The sequence below is a fragment of the Salvelinus namaycush genome, chromosome 22 (genome assembly GCF_016432855.1).
Source record: "Salvelinus namaycush isolate Seneca chromosome 22, SaNama_1.0, whole genome shotgun sequence".
In the NCBI taxonomy this organism is placed as follows: domain Eukaryota; kingdom Metazoa; phylum Chordata; class Actinopteri; order Salmoniformes; family Salmonidae; genus Salvelinus; species Salvelinus namaycush.
This window is the reverse complement of record NC_052328.1, coordinates 31,932,506-31,953,659: the sequence shown is the minus strand read 5'-3', so window position 1 is coordinate 31,953,659 and position 21,154 is coordinate 31,932,506. Positions and strand designations below refer to the sequence as shown.

Sequence of the window (21,154 nt, the reverse complement as noted above, 5' to 3'; positions counted from 1 at the left end):
TCTGTATTGTTAGCTGCTAAAGTGCACCAGTGTAAAAGGCCCTTAGTTGACTCTAAAATGTTGTTTTCTATACCCATTTGAAGAGAAACAAGTTATTGACGTGTTTGATAAGATTACAGATTCTCTCAGGGGACCCCAAGTTTGGGAACCACTGTACTACTAACCTTCTCTCTCTGCTCGGTTCCTCTCTCTGACTCCGTGTTTCCTCAGCCTCCTGCATTGCAGCCTGCCTCGGCCTCACAGCCTGCCTCGGCCTCACACTGCCTGCCCCACCACTATCTGTCTCACTACTCTCTTTAAAGCAGTTTTAAAAATAGATATTTTATATACATGACAATAATATTAAATTGTCTTTATATTTAAATTGTCTTTTGTATTTCACTCAATTTTAAGTCCCACTGGCTGTCCCAACACATAATGACATGAAAGTGCATTCAAACAGTGTAAAAGGCCTTTGTTGACTCTAAAATGTTGTTTTCTATACCCATTTGAAGAGAAACAAGTTATTCATGTGTTTCGATAAGATTGAGGATTCTCTCAGGGGATCCTATTTCAATTTCAGGGGACCTCACAAGGGTCCCCGAACGCAAGTTTGGGAACCACTGTACTACTAACCTCTTTGATTGGTTTCTCTCTCTTTATAAAGCAAAGTTATTTTGTTATGAGAACTTATAGTAGCCTATCTTTTGTTAAGATTATAGCTAGTTTAATTAATTTCAGTCAACTGCTCCTGCTGAGGTCAGGCTCCGTTTAACTTCAGCTTCTAACTCCATCCTACTAGACAGCAAGTTAGCATGCGAACATAACGAGCATACCTGAATCATGATTCCACTCGTTCGCAGAGAGGCAGGCGCGATTAGAACTCAGATCAAGAATATTAGTGTTCTGAGTGTTGATCAACACTGGGAACGCAATAATAAGTGGGTAAACGGTCATTAACCAAATAAAAAGGTAAACGGTGCTTACCATCCACTACATCCCTGCCTGCACTGCTCTGTTGTCTCACCCAGAACTTAAGAGTCACTACTACTCATCAGTAAACTAATCTTGCCAGATAAAGAGCGACCAATGCCCCCTTTAGCCTCCAGAGTCCCAGTCCTGCTCCACCACCCCCTCTGGCCTCCAGAGGCCCAGTCCTGTTCCCTCTAGCCTCCAGAGGCCCAGTCCTGTTCCCTCTAGCCTCCAGAGGCCCAGTCCTGTTCCCTCTAGCCTCCAGAGGCCCAGTCCTGTTCCCTGTAGCCTCCAGAGGCCCAGTCCTGTTCCCTCTAGCCTCCAGAGGCCCAGTCCTGTTCCCTCTAGCCTCCAGAGGCCCAGTCCTGTTCCCTCTAGCCTCCAGAGGCCCAGTCCTGTTCCCTCTAGCCTCCAGAGGCCCAGTCCTGTCCACTGACTCCCAGGGATAAATGGAAATAATGGGAAATATACAGTACCAGTCAAAATTTTGGACACACCTACTCATTCAAGGGTTTTTCTTAATTTTTTTACTATTTTTTTTACATTGTAGAATAATAGTGAAGACATCAAAACTATGAAATAACACATATGGAATCATGTAGTAACCAAAAAAGTGTTTATCAAAATATATTTTATATTTGAGATTCTTTAAAGTAGCCACCCTTTGCCTTGATGACAGCTTTGCACACTCTTGGCATTCTCTCAACCAGCTTCACCTGGAATGCTTTTCCAACAGTCTTGAAGGAGTTCCCACATATGCTGAGCACTTGTTGGCTGCTTTTCCTTCACTCCAACTAATCCCAAACCATCTCAATTGGGTTGAGGTCGGGTTATTGTGGAAGTCAGGTCATCTGATGCAGCACTCCATCACTCTCCATCTTGGTCAAATAGCCCTTACAGAGCCTGGAGGTGCGTTGAGTCATTGTCCTGTTGAAAAACAAATGATAGTCCCACTAAGCACAAACCAGATGGGATGGTGTATCGCTGCAGAATGCTGTGGTATCCATGCTGGTTAAGTGTGCCTTGAATTCTAAATAAGTCACTGACAGTGTTACCAGCAAAGCACACCCACACCATCACGCCTCCTCCTCCATGCTTCACGGTGGGAAATACACACGTGGAGATCATCCATTCACCTATGCTGCGTCTCACAAAGACATGGCAGTTGGAACCAAAAATCTCACATTTCCATCGGTCTAATGTCCATTGCCCGTGTTTCTTGGCCCAAGCAAGTCTCTTCTTCTTATTAGTGTCCTTTAGTAGTGGTTTCTTTGCAGCAATTCAACCATGAAGGCCTGATTCACGCAGTCTCCTCTGAACAATTGATGTTGAGATGTGTCTGTTACTTGAACTCTGTGAAGCATTTATTTGGGCTGCAATTTCTGAGGCTGGTAACTCTAATGAACTTATCCTCTGCAGCAGAGGTAACTCTGGGTCTTCCTTTCCTGTGGCGGTCCTCACGAAAGCCAGTTTCATCATGGTTTTTGCGACTGAACTTGAAGAAACTTTAAAAGTTCTTGAAATTTTCCGGATTGACTGGCCTTCATGTCTTAAAGTAATGATAGACTGTAGTTTCTCTTTGCTTATTTGTGCTGTTCTTGTCATAATATGAACTTGGTCTTTTACCAAACAGGGCTATCTTCTGTATACCAACCCTACCTTGTCACAACACAACTGATTGGCTCAAACGCAGTAAGAAGGAAAGAAATTCCACAAATTAACTTTTAACACGGCACACCTGTTAATTGAAATGCATTCCAGGTGACTACCTCATGAAGCTGGTCGAGAGAATGCCCAGAGTGTGCAAAGCTGTCATCAAGGCAAAGGGTGGCTATTTGAAGAATCTAAAATCTAAAATATATTTTGATTAGTTTACTACTTTTTTGGTTACTACATGATTCTATATGTGTTATTTCATAGTTTTGATGTCTTCACTATTATTCTACAATAAAAACCCTGGAATAAGTAGGTGTGTCCAAACTTTTGACTGGTACTGTATATTCCCTTTCGGTGATTCTTATCAGCACCTCACAACCCTTTCAAGTTGCACACTCCACTCCCCATCTCCCAGGAGCAGTGCATGAGAGTCTAGGGGTACCATAAACCGGCTTCTCAAACTCTCTCTGACCTGTGTGACTTGGCCCTGATTGGTTGACATGGCAGTTGCTATGGCAGTTGGTAGGGGTCGACACCCTTCTGACTCTCCAGGTCACACGCTTCTCAGTATCCTTCAAGCAGAGACAGCAGCAAGCTAGAGATCTTCTCAGATCCCAAAATTGAGATCCGAACCTAATTGAATCCGTTAAATTCCTAACCGACCCAGACAGGATCCGGTCATTGTTTTTGAAAATCAATGTCCGATTCAGATACAAGGTTGACCAGATTTGACCAAAAACATATCTGAGCTGAGAAAGAATCCAACCCAAATTGATCCGAAAGATTTAAAAAATGCAGCTTTATTGCGGCGCAAGCCAACAAAATTGTTTTGACTTGTATGGCAGTGAAATTTAACATGCATTTTCGGGTTGTATCTAAAATAATTGATTTGTGTTGTACAGCTTAATATTTTCATAATGACATCCCTATAGTATGATGGAGAACATTATGACGGTTTCTTATTTCTGCTGACCAAATATTTGAGTAGGAGGATTTTTTATGTGATGATCATCGAATGCCTGACTGAGAGCAGCGAATAGTTCAGTTTTGTCTGTAACCTAATACTCTGTAGGCCTATTATTTTACTGAGCAACATTACAATCTAGCCTATTTAACAGTATTAATAAATACTGATTTAGACTAAAGGTAGGCTATAGCCTGTTTGACCAGCATGCTTCAAATTCAAAATACATTTTGAATAGGCTACGGAAAGATGGAGTCTCCCATCTGCATTCTCATGTAATTTTCAACAATTGGGATTTGTAGGTCTAGGTAAGTATTCTTGCTATTACAACACTATAATTGGATGTAGAATAGTGTGAGGTTTTCAGAGATCTCTGTTAATTTTGTTTCTGTTGACCACATGTTTTAGGTTAGAGGATTGTTATGTGGTGATTTTAGGATGCTAGCAAGTGCTGTGTGTTCGACATATTTTGGTAGGCTATTTCAATAACTCAAGTCTAACTCATCAAATCAAATCAAATTGTATTGTCACATGCGCCGAAATGCTTACTTACGAGCCCTAACAAAAAATTCAGTTTTAAGAAAAATAAGAGTAAAGTAAAAAATAAATAAAAATAATAATTAAAGAGCAGCCGTAAAATAACAGTAGCGAGACTATATACAGGGGGCACCAGTACTGAGTCAATGTGGAGACTATATACAGGGGGTACCGGTACTGAGTCAATGTGGAGACTATATACCGTCTCCACATACCGAGTCCTGCCGTCTCCTCCCATTGCCTGGTCTCCCTACGGCCCTACAGACTGCGGAGGCTCTATTTACCCACGTCTTCCGGCACTACGGGGTGCCGGAGGATATCGTATCTGATCGAGGTCCCCAGTTCACGTCCCGTGTTTGGAGGGCGTTTATGGAGCGTCTGGGGGTCTCGGTCAGCCTGACCTCTGGTTATCACCCCGAAAGTAATGGGCAGGTGGAAAGAGTAAACCAGGAAGTGGGTAGGTTTCTGAGGTCGTATTGCCAGGACCGGCCAGGAGAATGGGCGAGGTACGTCCCATGGGCGGAGTTGGCGCAGAACTCACTCCGTCACTCCTCCACGAACATATCGCCATTTCAATGCGTGCTGGGCAACCAGCCGGTCCTGGCTCCGTGGCATCAGAGTCAGACCGAAGCTCCTGCGGTGGAGGAGTGGGTACAGCGCTCTAGGGAGACCTGGCGGGCAGTCCAGGACTCTCTTCAGCAGGCCAGTGGACGGCAGAAGAAGAGCGCTGACCGCCACCGCAGTGAGGCCCCTGTGTTCGCACCAGGGGACAGGGTCTGGCTCTCGGCCCGAAACCTGCCCCTCCGCCTGCCCTGCCGGAAGCTGGGGCCGCAGTGCGTGGGGCCATTTAAAGTCCTGAGGAGGATAAACGAGGTGTGTTATAGATTGCAACTTCCCTCTTACTATCGTATTAACCCCTCGTTTCATGTGTCTATCCTCAGGCCGGTGGTAGCTGGTCCCCTTCAGGAAGGTGAGGTGCCGGAGGTCCCTCCGCCCCCTCTTGACATCGAGGGGTCCCCGGCGTACACGGTACGAGCTATTCTGGACTCGAGACGCCGGGTGAGGGGCCTGCAGTGCCTCGTGGACTGGGGGGGGGGTACGGTCCGGAGGAGAGGTGCTGGGTACCGGTGGGGGACATTTTGGATTCTTCCCTCTTGGGGGACTTTCACCGCCTCCACCCGGATCGCCCTGCTCCTCGCCCTCCGGGTCGCCCTCGAGGCCGGGGTCGGCGCGCGTCAGGGGGGGGGGGGGGTACTGTTACGAATCCCGCCGAAGATGGTGCCTCTTCCCGTTCGGGCGGCGCTCGGCGGTCGTCGTCTCCGGCCTACTAGCTGCCACCGATCCCCTTTTCTGTTTCATTTAGTTTTGTCTGATTTGTTGCACCTGTTTTGTGTTTAGGTTTATTGTGGGCTATTTAAACCCAGTTGGCCCGCCGACTTTTGTGCGGGCTTGTTTTTCTGTTTGTGGTGTCGTATTTTCTTGTGGTGTCTGTTCCATGTGGATTTTGTCCTGTTTGTTTTGGACTGTACTTGACGCGCCCTTGTATGTGTGGCGTAGCCGTCTCGTTATATTCTTTTGGAATATTAAATCCACTTGCTTCTCACTACCCTGCTCTCTGCGCCTGACTCCTTCATCACCACTTTTGGAATTGTGACAATATGTACATATTCTTATTCATTCCTTTACACTTGTGTGTATAATGTAGTTGTTGTGAAATTGTTAGATTACTGGTTAGATATTACTGCATGGTCGGAACTAGAAGCACAAGCATTTCGCTACACTCGCATTAACATCTGCTAACCATGTGTACAGTCGTGGCCAAAAGTTTTGAGAATGACACAAATATTAATTTCCACAAAGTTTGCCGCTTCAGTGTCTTTAGATATTTTTGTCAGATCTTACTATGGAATACTGAAGTATAATTACAAGCGTTTCATAAGTGTCAAAGGCTTTTATTGACAATTACATGAAGTTGATGCAAAGAGTCAATATTTGCAATGTTGACCCTTCTTTTTCAAGACCTCTGCAATCTGACCTGGCATGCTGTCAATTCACTTCTGGGCCACATCCTGACTGATGGCAGCCCATTCTTGCATAATCAATTCTTGGAGTTTGTCAGAATATGTGGAGTTTTATTTGTCCACCCGCCTCTTGAGGATTGACCACAAGTTCTCAATGGGATTAAGGTCTGGGGAGTTTCCTGGCCATGGACCCAAAATATCGATGTTTTGTTCCCCGAGCCACTTAGTTATCACTTTTGCCTTATGGCAAGGTACCCCATCATGCTGGAAAAGGCATTGTTCATCACCAAACTGTTCCTGGATGGTTGGGAGAAGTTGCTTTCGGAGGATGTGTTGGTACCATTCTTTATTCATGGCTGTGTTCTTAGGCAAAATTGTGAGTGAGCCCAATCCCTTGGCTGAGAAGCAAACCCACACATGAATGGTCTCAGGATGCTTTACTGTTGGCATGACACAGGACTGATGGTAACACTCACCTTGTCTTCTCCGGACAAGCTTTTTTCCAGATGCCCCAAACAATCGGAAAGGGGATTCATCAGAGAAAATGACTTTACCCAGGTCTTCAGCAGTCAAATCCCTGTACCTTTTTCAGAATATCAGTCTGTCCCTGAATGTTTTTCCTGGAGAGAAGTGGCTTCTTTGCTGCCCTTCTTGACACCAGGCCATCCTCCAAAAATCTTCGTCTCACTGTGCGTGCAGATGCACTCACACCTGCCTGCTGCCATTCCTGAGCAAGCTCTGTACTGGTGGTGCCCCGATCCCGCAGCTGAATCAACTTTAGGAGACGGTCCTGGCGCTTGCTGGACTTTCTTGGGCGCCCTGAAGCCTTCTTCACAACAATTGAACCGCTCTCCTTGAAGTTCTTGATGATCTGATAAATTATTGATATCGGTGCAATCTTACTGGCAGCAATATCCTTGCCTGTGAAGCCCTTTTTGTGCAAAGCAATGATGATGGCACGTGTTTCCTTGCAGGTAACCATGGTTGACAGAGGAAGAACAATGATTCCATGCACCTCCTTTTGAAGCTTCCAGTCTGTTATTCGAACTCAATCAGCATGATAGAGTGATCTCAAGCCTTGTCCTCGTCAACACTCACACCTGTGTTAACGAGAGAATCACTGACATGATGTTAGCTGGTCCTTTTGTGGCAGGGCTGAAATGCAGTGCAAATGTTTTTGGGGGATTCAGTTCATTTGCATGGCAAAGAGGGACTTTGCAATTAATTGCAATTTCTCTGATCACTCTTCATAACATTCTGGAGTATATGCAAATTGCCATCATCCAAACAGAGGCAGCAAACTTTGCGAAAATTAATATTTGTGTCATTCTCAAAACTTTTGGCCACAACTGTATGTGACCAATAAAATTTGATTTGATTTGATTTAACCCTTACTCTAACCCTAGCCCTAACCCTAGCCCTAACCCTTACTCTAACCTTAACCCTAAACTTAACACTAACTCTAAACCTAACCCTAACCCTAAAATTAGCCAAGCAGTTGCTTATCAACAGATAGTTTGTTGATAGTATGACCATCTGTAGAGCATCTACAGATGGGAAATCTGGACTATCCAAATAAAGTGTGACCTTGAATTGTGTACACTGTATTCATTACCTCTGTTTCTGTCCATTACAGAACCACTACCATTCCACTACAGCCCCATGTACCTGAATTTTCCTCTATGTGAATAAAGTTCCTGTGTTAACTCTTGGGCTGCCTTATTCCCCCTTTAACCAGGGGTGGTGTCAAATACACTACAAGTTCTCCTGCAACAGGGTGATCAAAAAAAGATCCTACATCTGTATGGAGTATCCACACACTCTTTAGACTTCTTTGAAGTACACTGCAAGAAGTGTTACATTCACAGTGCTAATGTTTTTAACTCGTATTTCCCAGAATGCTATGTTACAGGTTGATTTTTAGAATTTATTTGTTTCAATATCTGTGTTTTCGCATGTACATTGATTGTTATTTATCTTATGCTATGCAAAGATAAATAACACAATTTTCTTAACAATTTCAATCTGTAAGTGGTTGGATTTACAAAGCAAACAGCAAGAGTAAAAATATACTCTGACGGAGTTGTTAATTCAAAACAACACAGAAAAGTGTAAAATGGCATGGGAGTGAATTAAAAACGACACTGAAAGTGTGAAATGGCATGTAGAGTTAAATTTGATCAACTCCCTGAGAGTTCAATGTGATTGGATATTTACTCCATTTAGTGTCATAAATGTAATAATAATCAACCCTATGACCAGAGTAGTTTTAACTCTATATGAGGGTGGCATCATATAAACCCCAAAATGCTGTTGAATTTAAATCCATGGGAGTTGAATGACCTCTTATTGCGATTTTACTATGTGGACTAGGCTGGCACACATGAAACATTAGGCTCCATGCTGTCATGGGGCCAGAGTGGAGAGGAGAGGACAGTGGAGGGGTAAGGCCCCTTGGCCCCTGGTCTCTTTGGCCCCTGTGGGTGGAGGACAGCCACAGGGACCCGTGAATCCCTCCTTATGTCACCTCCTTTGTTGACCACAGTTGTCAAGCACAGTACCCTTTTCTTTCCCATATAGTATCAATGCAATCTCACTGTCCAGAACATTCTATCCTCTCCAACTGACCCCGTCCTTTTCTATCCTCAGCCCTTTACATGCTCTCTCTCCTCCCACTTCATTTCACCACATATTTTGGAGAACCCAGAGCACACACACACGCACACGCACACGCACACGCACACACACACACACACACACACACACACACACACACACACACACACACACACCATAAACTGTCACAGACCAACAGACTACGCCTCACGTATCCTCTCAGTCAGTCCATAGCATAGCATCGCCACAGGCATATGACAACTTAGAGAAGTAGTGACAATAACAAGCTGGCTTTAGACTCTCTGTGGCTTTGGGGTCAGTTGCAGTTAGGTGACTTTCTCAGCACGTACAGTATTCTCTAAAGAAAGGTCAATTGACTTGGTCAATTTTACCTTAAGGTCTGCTTTTAAACTCCTTATAATGGTTATACACAAGTGAATAATAAAACGTTAAAAGTTATTAGGTTTATAAGGAGTTTATAAGCAGCCTTTTCCAGTTTTAGCCTAAAGTTTACTCTACGCCTTAGAAAAAACCTTACCTGAGTAGATGTTAGTGTGAGCAGTGACATTGGCCTCCTCTTCCTCAGCTCCATACACTTCCTCAGTTTACAGATCTGGTGTCCAGTCCTGCGGTTCAGACAGCAGCTACACTGGCCACAGTTGATCTTCCTTAGGCACGGCTCACACCCTCCACACCTACTCCTCTTCTTCCTCTCCCTCCTCTGGATGATCCGTGGGGTTCGGGGCAGAGATGTGCCCCCGTCCAGGTGTCCCAGGTCCAGGCTAGGGTGTCCAGGGGGGCTAGGTTCCCCATATCCAGTCTCTGACTCAGTGTCGAAGGAGTAGGATGATTGGGTGCTCTCAGAGCTGCAGGAGAAGGAGAATGAGAACTTGGAGCTAGAACTCTCCTGGTTAGGGATGGAGGAGGTCTTCGGCACTGAACCCAGATCAGATACAGAGACAGATGCAATATCTGTGTTTGGTTCAGACCCTGTGTTTGGTTCAGACCTTGTGTCTGTGTTTGGGAGTGATGGTTGTGGCTCATCTTGGTTGTACTTGTTGTGAGTCATTGGACCAGAACCTAGGTCACAATCAGAGACAGATACAATGTCTTTGTCTGGTTCAGACCCAGTGGTGAAAACGTCTTTCTTTGTGTATGTGAGTGATGATGAGGATGGTGGTTCTTCTGGGTAATTGTTGTGGTTGTTTGACAATGGACCCAGGTCAGGTACAGACACAGTGATGGGGGCCTCCGCGCTGGTGTACAGGTCTGACGATGATGATGCAGATGATGAAGATAATTTTGCATTGAGGTGATTGGATGACTCTTTGGTCTCTTCGTCCACTGGTCTGAGAAGTTGTCTAGCCTCTGGAGAGACAGGGCTCTCCAGGCTCTGACTGAGTGCTGGGTTCGCTGGGATTACACACAGGGACTTGTGGGGTTCACTGAGGAAGGCAACTGAGAGACTTAGTGATATTGGGTGCACTGAGGTCGTCTGTGATGTCTCATGGAAAGTAGTTGGGACTTTTAAAGGTTTATGGATTTCAACAGTTTGGGTAGGTTGGATTAGTTTTGCACCTTGGTTAAAAACCTTAATGTCATGTGACATTGCGGGGTGAAGTGGAAAGGTCGGGTGAGGATGAGAGAGAGGGGGTGACACCAGGTCTGAGGTGGCTGGTTCAGAGACAGATGGGGGATGGACAGGTGATTGCATCATCAACACGTCATCCTGCAGAGGTGGCTTTTGGTGCTGAGAGACAGACATACTGGAGCTTGTGTCTGGAGGTCTGCTGATAACCTCTCTCTTCTCCAGTCTCTCGTCTTTCTCCTCTCTTTCCTTAGTCTCCTTCACCTTGACTATCTCCACTCTCTCCTCCTCCTCTGCTTTCTTCTTTTCTTCATCCGTCTTTTCTCCTTCCTCCATTGCTTCCTCTCCTTCCTTCTCCACTGCTTCCTTTCCGTCCTTCTCCAACCTCTCCCCTCCTCTCTGCTCCTCTGCATGAGTATCTCTCTCTCTCTGCTCCATCTCAATCTGCTCAGCTCCAAGGTTAATCTTGGCGTTGTCTTCACCTTTAGGGACGACTGACACTTCCTGCCTCTCATCACTGGTAGAGTCACCAAGCTCATGGCTCTGGTAGAATTGCCCTGAATTGCCCTCACTAATGTTATTGACTAGCTTTTCCTGTTGTTGGTCAACACTGATGGGGTCATTGAGCTCCGAGTTGTTGCCCTCACCACTATGGCTGAAAGGCTTATTATGTGGGTTAGTACCAACCGCGTCACCATTATGGGCAACTAACTCTTCATGTTTGTCATCACTAGCTGAGTCATCAGTCCTCAGGTTAAGAAGTTTGCCCTTACCATCATGGCCGACTCCTGGTTCCTGCTGGTCAACACAGGAAGGGTCATCAAGTTCAGTCCTTAGGTTAAGAGGTTGGCCCTCTCTATCATGGCTGACTACCTCCTTCTCTTGGTCAATCACACTAGGGTCTATACTACCAGGGTCAGACTCCTCAGGTCCTTGCTCAATCCCTCTTTCGCTCCATCTCTGACCCCTTGCTCCCCTCGCCCCCCTCCCTCTGGCTTTCTTCCCTCCCCTGCTAGGCTTTACCGTCAGGGGAGGAAACTTCTTGGAGCACCCCATGCCCCGTAAGGACATCCTGCGCCCCGGTGGATCCTCTCCCACCCCATGCTGTAGCAGAGGATTACCCCGGCTCCTTAGCCTCACTGATCCTGTTACATGCACAGGGGCATGGTTAACCCTACCAGGGGACCCCCCCGGGACCTGACTGCCAAGCCCACTCCTCCCTGGGCTTCTGGCCGGCTGGGCCTGGGTCCTGGTTGTGGATCTTTGGGGGGGTTTTGGTGTCGACTGTGGGCTCTCAAAGGCTTTTCCTCTGGACTTGCTGGAGTTGGAGATCTGCCTCTTGGCGGTGGTGGTAGTGGTGGTTGTTGTTGTGGGTATCACCTTGCAGCCATTCCTTGTCTGTGGTGGGGGTTGTCTCTTAGGGGGTTTGGGAGTAGGAGGCATAGTGGAGGATGTGAGAGGGCAGAGATGGGGCAGTCGGCATGGGAACCAGGTGAATGGTTGTTCTCAGCTGTGCTCCAACTTCAGCTTTTTTTTCTCTCTTCCTTAATTTTTTGGAGAGTGGATTACTGGCTTACACTGACACCCAAATGCTGAGTTATTTTCCCACCATGTTGAAAAGCTGTGCAAGGACCTGGAGGGAATTGATCAAGAAAAAAAAAAATATGTTAAAATAACTGTCTGTTTCTCTATTAGTGCCTATATAACACACCCAAACACGTCCGTGTTTGACTGACAACGCTAAGGAGAAAACTGTTTTATTTTCCTAACAAAACAAGCCTGGTCACACGTTTGTTTTGTATGTACTGGGTATAAGAGAACCCAATTGTATAATTTGTAGCAGATGTTTAGAAATCTTGAACTGCATGGTGTTGCATTCGGGCAATGAAGCGTGTGACTGCAAATAGAACATGTATGAGGTATCAGGTGTAACTATATGGGTTAGTTGTATAGTGTTGAAGATTGTCGAGTTACCAGCCGTCTTTCACTTTCAACTGATCATGTTCAATAAACTCGCCTTGTGAGCCCACTTTAGGCTACTGCAGTTTTCCCTACTGTGTCCCTTTAACGAAAGGAATGGCGCTGGGCCTGCCGTGCCAAATACGGTCCGTATTTGGCTTAGCGGACTAAACAGTTTACAACACACAACACCTAGTCAAAGCAATGATCCGTGAAGTAGAGACATGCCTATTACCATGTAGTTAACAGATTACACAATAACCCTTTCATATAAATAAATGATTCATTGCGATATCAATAATAGATTTGTATTATTAATCAATATGCTAAAATCTCCTAACGCTCCTTCTTCTTCCGCATGGCGGTGGTATTTATTGTATATTTAGGCTAAGCCATTTAACAGTTAAAAGGCAGAAGTGAAGCCCTTTAAAAAGTATAGGCTGCCACACAACACCGGACTTGGCTCGCGGCCTACTTTTTTACTGCACGAGTTTCGGACGGAAGCGTAATGACAATGTTGTAACCAGCTTGCAACACTTTTGCCGCGTCGAGTAGATTTTCTTGCACTTGACCGAATGTCCGAAAAATATCGAGTATTTGACACTCGTGGCATTGGATGGCTGGCTAAGCTATTCGTGAATGTCACAAATAATATAAGTGTTGTTGGTTTAGATGTTATTTACACGTTGACTTTAAAAGGCAGCTCAAATACTTTACATACCAGAGAGACAGTTGCACTGTCTGAATTGCTAATAATATTCCACTCCTGATAGACACTGACGATCATTGTATTGGTTTCACTCGGAAAATATGGCTGGTTAGTAGCTCTTCTTTACAACGCTGATACATTGACACAATCTACCAATACTGTTTTTATCAAACACGTATATAGCCATACTGAATAAAACACAATTTAAAGCGTAAATCCTTCTTGTGTCAATCCATTCGGGGAAGCCCTCTCTCCCTCCTCTCCCAGACGCGACCTACGGTCTCGAGTCAACTCAGCTCTGGAGTGAAGGGTCATTGGGAAAACCTGGAATGGAGCATTTGTCTACTTTCTCTAATGAGTAGAGGTAACAAACTACTATCAAACTACTTCAAACCCTAGATAACCTTTAACAAGCTAATGTTGTGCTTCATATTCTGTATGGTTTACAACTGTGTAATAATAACAGCTTTAAAAATATGTTTTAGAACTGTGTAATAATAACACCTTAAAAACTAACCTGCTCCACACAAGTACTATTTGACCCTATATGTAGCAAATTATAAAGTGTTTAGGCAGTTGTTTACATATTATGAATTGACACATTTATGGTTTAATTATGCCATTTTTATTATTTATCAATGACGTCATTCGCATGCGACAGTGCGACACTCGATCTGTGCACATGAAGGGCACCAGTTGTTAGTGATCATAAAAACATGTGCCTTAACCCTTCATACATACATTTAACCGGTAGCCAGTTGTTTATTTTATTGCTGTTTGCCTAATCACGTTTGGCTATTCTTTAGCTATGCATTTCTCGCAAAAATAGTGACCGGAAACTGAACTCACAATTGTCGCTCGGTGAGGTTGTCTCCACGAGTGCCCGCTAGGCAGGTTTCTTCGGGGAATCAGGAAGCGACGGAGGCTACCTGCAAATGCTAACGCGCCGCTAGCGAGATTTGTGTTGCAACAGTTGTTCATCTGACAGTGTTGACCTAGCAGTGGGTAAGATGGCTAATATAAGTTATTAGTACAGCAACAGTCGATTGAACTGTGAGTCAGTGTTTGAACAGTCCATTCAATAGTAGAGATTCGAAATTGTAGCTAGTTCACTAGTTAACGTTCATCTGCTAGTAACGGTAGCACGATAACTCGACTTCAATGACAGCTAGCTACTACTAGCTATTTTTTTTGTTTTGATACGTGACTAGCCAGCTAACCAAACTATGTATTGATTATACATTGTTTTAGTGATCAACAGTTTACAACGTTATGCCTCACATCATTATGTGCCTCTCAAGGCAAGGCAGAATGTCAGTGTTAGTAAGTTATATTGGTGGTCTGATGATGACGTCGAGCGTTGTCCTTTTTAATGCTGGGTGAGAATGTCATGTAGCTGTTGTGTTTTTTTCTTTGCATAATTATGGATGCATTCGGGTCCTGATTGAACTCACACATCATGGCAACGGACGCTGCAGTCTCACCCGTGGTCGTCCTGTGATCCCAACAACACTCAGGGGACTATCACTTTGTCCGCTCCTTCGTAGCTGGAGGTAAGGGCGGCTGCAGACTTCACTAGTGATGATAATACAGAAATACAATACAGAACATACAGTAGTACACATCCAGTGACACAAACCCTGGTTCTGATGAGCTGCATAGTGTGCAGGCAATTCATCTGGCAATAACAGACTACTATCATCTAAATTAGTGTGTAAACCTCACCAGAGATCCAGAAGAAATGGGTATACGTCTAGACCTTGGTAGAGCGACATAGGCATAATGAGTTTGTGGGTAGGTTTCACAGACCCAGATTAAGCTGACTTGTCTTGGACCTGGATTAAAAAGCATGCTCAATGGCGATTCTTTACTGAAAGTGCATTTTAATCTAGGACTAAGCTTAAAGCTGAAATCCGCACCACTGTTCAGTCAGCATCAGGTGAAACAGCACCACTGTTCACCCCCAGCGCATTTGTTATTGTTTTTGTGTTGTTGATGAAACGGAGGAGAGGAGCATCCAGAATTCTGGGAAAACAAAATGGCGTGCAATGATGTCCGAGGGAAAGAAACGGTGTTGGTTGTTTGTTGCATAAACGGCTGGATACCAGCTTTAATGCAGGTTAGGGAAACTGGCACTGAATGTGCAGGTTTTTATTAATATACAAATATAGATACGGTGCCTGGAGAAGTCACATGACGGTGGTCAAGGTCTGTTGTCTATACAGTAGATACGGTGCCTGGAGAAGTCACATGACGGTGGTCAAGGTCTGTTGTCTATACAGTAGATACGGTGCCTGGAGAAGTCACATGACGGTGGTCAAGGTCTGTTGTCTATACAGTAGATACGGTGCCTGGAGAAGTCACATGCCGGTGGTCAAGGTCTGTTGTCTATACAGTAGATACGGTGCCTGGAGAAGTCACATGACGGTGGTCAAGGTCTGTTGCTATACAGTAGATACGGTGCCTGGAGAAGTCACATGACGGTGGTCAAGGTCTGTTGCTATACAGTAGATACGGTGCCTGGAGAAGTCACATGACGGTGGTCAAGGTCTGTTGTAGATACGGTGCCTGGAGAAGTCACATGACGGTGGTCAAGGTCTGTTGCTATAACTGTTAGTGTATCATCATCCATCTGCCAGTTATATTGAGGCTATTACTCTGTTGTATCTGTAACTAAGATTGTCTTATTAGTCAGATGTTGAACATGGAAAGAAACCCCATGACCTGTCCAAAGTGATGTAATATGCATTTATCCAAATCCAGATAATTCTTCAGATAAATCTAATGGTTATTTTACTTAGTCTAGCCCAGATTTGCTCATGTTGAAAGTGTCTGTATCTGTCTGGGTGTGTTTAGGTATAGCATGATGATGTGCCAAATACACCATTGCTCCTCTGGACAGAGTGAAGATCTTACTGCAAGCCAACAGTCCCCACGACAAAGACCTGGGTAAGATCTGGATTACTCTGCTGCAGTGGAAGTGTTACTGAACATGTAAACATGTCTGTCTTTTGACAGTTGGTTTGTCAGTGTCACTCATGTATCACCCCTCCCATGGAAATCTGACACTGGTTTTCCTTCTTCTCACACCTGGTTGCAGCGAAAACGAAACTATGACATCCCTCCACACAATTATCTCTTGCTTATTTCTCTCCTTCACTCTCTCTCCCCGCCCTCTCTCCTCAAGGTGTGGTAGCTACTCTCCGTGTCGTGCAAAAGAAGGAGGGTTACCTGGGGCTTTATAAAGGCAATGGGGCCATGATGGTCAGGATATTCCCCTATCCAGTTCATGGCCTTTGACAAATACAAGAAGATCCTCAGTAAACAGCTGGGCGTCTCTGGACACATCCACAGGCCCATGGTCGGTGCTATGGCAGGTGAGAGAAGATCAGTGGTGAAAAGGGCCTCTTTCATGGCAGGGAGGGAGAATCCAGAAAAGACAAACGGAGGCTTGTATAATGCAGAGAAGATACTTCCTTACTCCTGATTATTTTTCCACAACAATAGTTTCAACAAAACGCCAACAGTTGTTGTTGAGTATATTTTATCTTATCATGTTATTGTTGCTCAGGGATGACAGCAGTGATATGTACGTACCCTCTTGACGTGATCAGAGCCTGTCTGGCTTACCAGATGAAAGGACGTCATCGCTACACGGGCATCAGAAATGCCTTCCAGACCATATACCTAAAGGTATGTTATTTTATTTGTTCTGACCTATCCCTTTATTTGTCTTTCAGTTTCACATTCAACCTGTTACCTGTGTTTGTGTTTCTCATTAACTGATGCTCAGTGGTGGTGTTTCTTTTTTAAAGGAAGGAGCATCCCTGGCTTCTACAAGGGACTGATCCCAACCCTTATAGGCATGACTCCATATGCAGGTGAACACACACACACACACACACACGGTGTTGTGACTAACATGTTGTCCAGTTCATTGTGGGCCTCATTTGTTTTGTCCTCCTCTGCTCTCTCTCAATCTCTCTCTCAATCTCTCCCTCCCTCCCTCCAGGGTTCTTGTTCTTTACCTTCAGCACGTTGAAGACTTCCAGGAGATACTGGGACGACCATCCTCAGACAACCCAGAGGTGCTGGTGCTGAAGACCCACGTCAACCTGCTCTGTGGAAGGGGTGGCCGGAGCTATCCACAGACCATATCGTAGGTTGATTGATTGACTGATTGGGTGTTTGACTGATGGATTGATTGGTTTTAAAGACCTACCCTCTTCTCCTCTCCCTGTTCCCCTCTTCTCCTCTCCCTGTTCCCCCCTTTTCTTCCACCTCTACATGTTCCCATCTTCTCCTCTCCCTGTTCCCCCATTTTCTTCTACCTCTACATCTTCCCCTTTTCTCCTCCCTCTTCCCCCCTTTTCTTCTACCTCTACATGTTCCCCTCTTCTCCTCTCCCTCTTCCCCTCTTTTCTTCTACCTCTACATGTTCCCATCTTCTCCTCTCCCTGTTCCCCCCTTTTCTTCTACCTCTACATGTTCCCCTCTTCTCCTCTCCCTGTTCCCCCCTTTTCTTCTACCTCTACATGTTCCCCTCTTCTCCTCTCCCTGTTCCCCTCTTCTCCTCTCCCTGTTCCCCCCTTTTCTTCTACCTCTACATGTTCCCCTCTTCTCCTCTCCCTGTCCCCCTCTTCTCCTCTCCCTGTTCCCCTCTTCTCCTCTCCCTGTTTACCTCTTCTGTCTTTTCTACGTGTTCCGCCTCTTCTCTGTTGCCTCTTGCTGTTCCCTTCTTCTCCGTTGCCTCTCCCTGTTCCCCTCTTCTCTCCTCTCCCTGTTCCCCTCTTCTCTTCTCCACTCCCTGTTCACCTCTTCTTCGTCTCCTCTACCTGTTCTTCTCCTCTCCCTGTTCCCCTCTTCTCCACTCCCTGTTCACTTCTTCTTTGTCTCCTCTACCTGTTCTTCTCCTCTCCCTGTTCCCCTCTTCTCCACTCCCTGTTCACTTCTTCTTTGTCTCCTCTACCTGTTCTTCTCCTCTCCCTGTTCCCCCCTTCTCTTCTCTGTCTCCTGTCCAGAGTACTCCTCTTCTCCGTCTCCTCTCCCAGCTATCCTTTGGATGTTGCCAGGAGAAGGATGCAGTTAGGAGTGGTGCTTCCCGAATCTGACAAATGTCGGGAAGTGGCGCCATTTAACCCTTCCTCTCCAAACACAGGGCTCTTATTAAAAAAAAGTATATACCCCTGCACATATAATCTAATGTATTACGATCTGAAAGGCAAAAGGACCCTGTTTGAATACTTAGAAAAATCGCTTGGCAATAGGAGTTTTGGGAGTGTGGGTATTATTGAGTCGGAGTCGTGCCTTGCCGTGCAGTCATGAGTGAACATGGTTGGTCCTCAAGGAGACTACAGCATACCAGGCCTGCCTTTCACAGTTCACCCTGCTGCACCGTGGCAGTGGAATTACTCCAGCACCTGATACTCCGTAATGATTTACTAGACAACCTCCTCACTCAGTAACTCAACAGTCTTACTCTATGTTCTACTCCATACAATGAGGGCTTGTGTGTCTGATGATGTCATTCCCGAGCTTGTGTGTATGTCTCTGTCTGTATTAACCAGCCAAACAGACTGGCACTGGCAGAATAACCTGTTCCAAACATCGCTAACTGATTTTTATCTTTTATTATCATGTAATTAACATATTACAATGTCATTGATAAATACGTTCCTGCTAAGCACTGTAAAATAAAGCATAACTTTGTCTTCCCACTTGTCTCCCTCTACAGTACCCTGACCAAGACTCTTGAGTATGTATACAGTCAGTATGGGGTGAAGAAGGGTCTGTACAGAGGCCTGTCTCTCAACTACATCCGCTGTGTGCCCTCACAGGCTGTGGCCTTTATCACCTATGAGTTGATGAAGCAAACCATCCACCTCAACTAGCTGCTCCCTCACCATCCACCTCCACCCTTCATCTCTGCATAGCGGGGACTGAGGCACGTTCACTGGGGATAAACGTTCTGAAATGTTTAGAAAGACAGCTGCTAGGGATCTATCTCAAAACAGCCTGAACGAGAGCGTTCTCTGGGGCTATATGTTCTGAAATGTTAAGGGAATATTGCCTATTAGATATGTTCATTTGCTCTAGTAAACGTTTTCAGTTTTAAGGAAGTCGGCTTCCATTCGGAGGTGTTGACCCCTGCTACCAGAGGCGGCCATTGTGGCTCAGCCACTGGAGCCGAGCCGAGCCTAGTAGCTGCTTACCCCAGTCGGAAAGCAGAGGAATGCTAGGCACTGGGCCCCATGGCAGTGCTAATCCAGTGCCCATGTCTGTGTCTGCGCCTATAATGTTGTGCTGAAACCGTCCGGCTTTGGACAACACCCCGGCAACTATTGCCATGGATACCTATAGACAATGGCTTCCTCTGCTTCGATGGGCAGCTATGCGCAATGAACCCCTAACAACACTCGTTGGTAATGCCATAGAAACCCAATTATGTACACTGCTCCCCCATCCTACCCCACCACCCGCTCCTAAGAAGTCACCCAGCCAATGACGGAGGGGAAAGTCACACCGGACAATCTGGCTTATCCAATCGGAGGCCTTCTTTTCCTCATGTACCTACCTGACACTGTTGTGAGTACAAATCTAGACACATAATCAATGAGACAAGGATTTAAATGTGTAGTATGTCAGTTATAAGAGTCCAGATTCAACTATCAAACATTTTAGGAGAATAAAGAAACACTCCCCAAGAACTGTACTTTTTGAGCAGCCTAAGTTTAATAGAATCCTAATGATAAAATCCCACATCACATCAATTTGTTCAAAACTGAACATAATTTATTTTTTATTTTGATACTCCCCCAAAAAGTCTTATTGTCTGACATCGAAACAGGTTTGCTTTCTAATTTGTTTACCCCATGCAGTTTAACAGATGTGTCTCTGTAGGAGGGTTGTCTTTGGTATTGACGTGTGTGTGTGTGTGTTAAAGCATCCATTCAGGTTTCAGTGTGTAGTGTGTCTCTTGTCTATGGTGCAGGTTAGATTCAGGGTATGAGGCAGTGATTTACTATTGTAGCGTGCAGAAACAGTTATGTCTCATTCTAATGATGTTGTGTATCTACCGGGAGGATTTTGAATTTATAGAGATTTGTGTCTGAGAGAGTCCAAGGGACTACTATCCAGTAGGGTTGCAAAATGTAACTTTCCCAAAATGCCCAGGTTTCCCAGAAATCCCAGGTACAGGATGGAAATGGAACACGTTGGAATTTTGTGAAACTTACCTACCAGAAGACTGGTTTTGACATTGTTCCTGTAAGATGAACATGAACTGATGTATGGACTGACGGCGGTGGTTGTAACGTATGTTATATTTGTTTTCCGTCTACATTTCCTGTGTGTGTAGAAAGAGTTTGTCAGCTACTGACATCTAGACACATAAATAAATACATGTAAGATGGTGCTATATAATTTGAAGCACCCAAATGGAAACCTGAGTTAAGCACTTCAGGAAGAAACTTGCACTTCGAACCCTTGATGTCGATTGAGGCAGCCCCCCGCACCGCTCTGATTCAGAGGGGTTGGGTTAAATGCGGAAGACACATTTCAGTTGAATGCATTCAGTTGTACAACCTGCAAGTTATCCCCCTTTCCCATGGCTCTTTTGTGTTTATTTATGATAGTGTAGTATGACTCTGGCCACAAGGGGTCAGAAACGAGTCCGTAATATGTTTACCCACAACAACAGTTTGTAGCCTGGATGTAACTGGACTTTACATTACCATGCTGAATCAAAATCAAATAATGTATTTATCACATGCGCCGAATACAATAGGTGTAGGCCGTACCGTTAAATGCTTACTTACAAGCCCTTAACCAATAATGCAGGTTTTTAACAAAGTAAGAGAAAATGTGCTAAATAAACAAAAGGAAAGATAGCCTCATTATTGTTATTTTATTGTGTTACTATGTACAAAGCCTTCATACCCACTACTACAGAGATTTCTGTAATCTTATCAGTCCATGTGTTATCATGATGATCCCCACACTGGAGTGCCTTATGAATATGGGCTCTGTTCTTATCTTGTTAAGCCAAATGGTGTAAGGAAATAGGAAGTCATGAGAATCATATGTACGCTACCGGTCAAAAGTTTTACAACACCTACTCATTCAAGGGTTTTTCTTTATTGATACTTTTTTCT

The 21,154-nt window shown here is 44.9% G+C and overlaps 1 protein-coding gene and 1 pseudogene across 1 annotated transcript in view; one reads left to right on the top strand and one right to left on the bottom strand.

Moving 5' to 3' along the window:
• Window positions 1-13,251, bottom strand: part of LOC120017848 (methylcytosine dioxygenase tet3-B-like) — an 86,322-nt gene extending 73,071 nt beyond the window's left edge. Inside the window, exons 1-2 of the mRNA XM_038960812.1 lie at window positions 13,014-13,251; window positions 9,284-11,966 (exon numbers count right to left, since the gene is read on the bottom strand). Coding sequence (XP_038816740.1) covers window positions 9,284-11,776 — 2,493 coding nt within the window. The 5' untranslated portion in view covers window positions 11,777-11,966; window positions 13,014-13,251. The remainder of the gene's footprint in view (window positions 1-9,283; window positions 11,967-13,013) is intronic.
• LOC120017847 lies at window positions 11,801-20,890 on the top strand (annotated as a pseudogene).
• The last annotated feature ends 264 nt before the right edge of the window (window positions 20,891-21,154 follow it).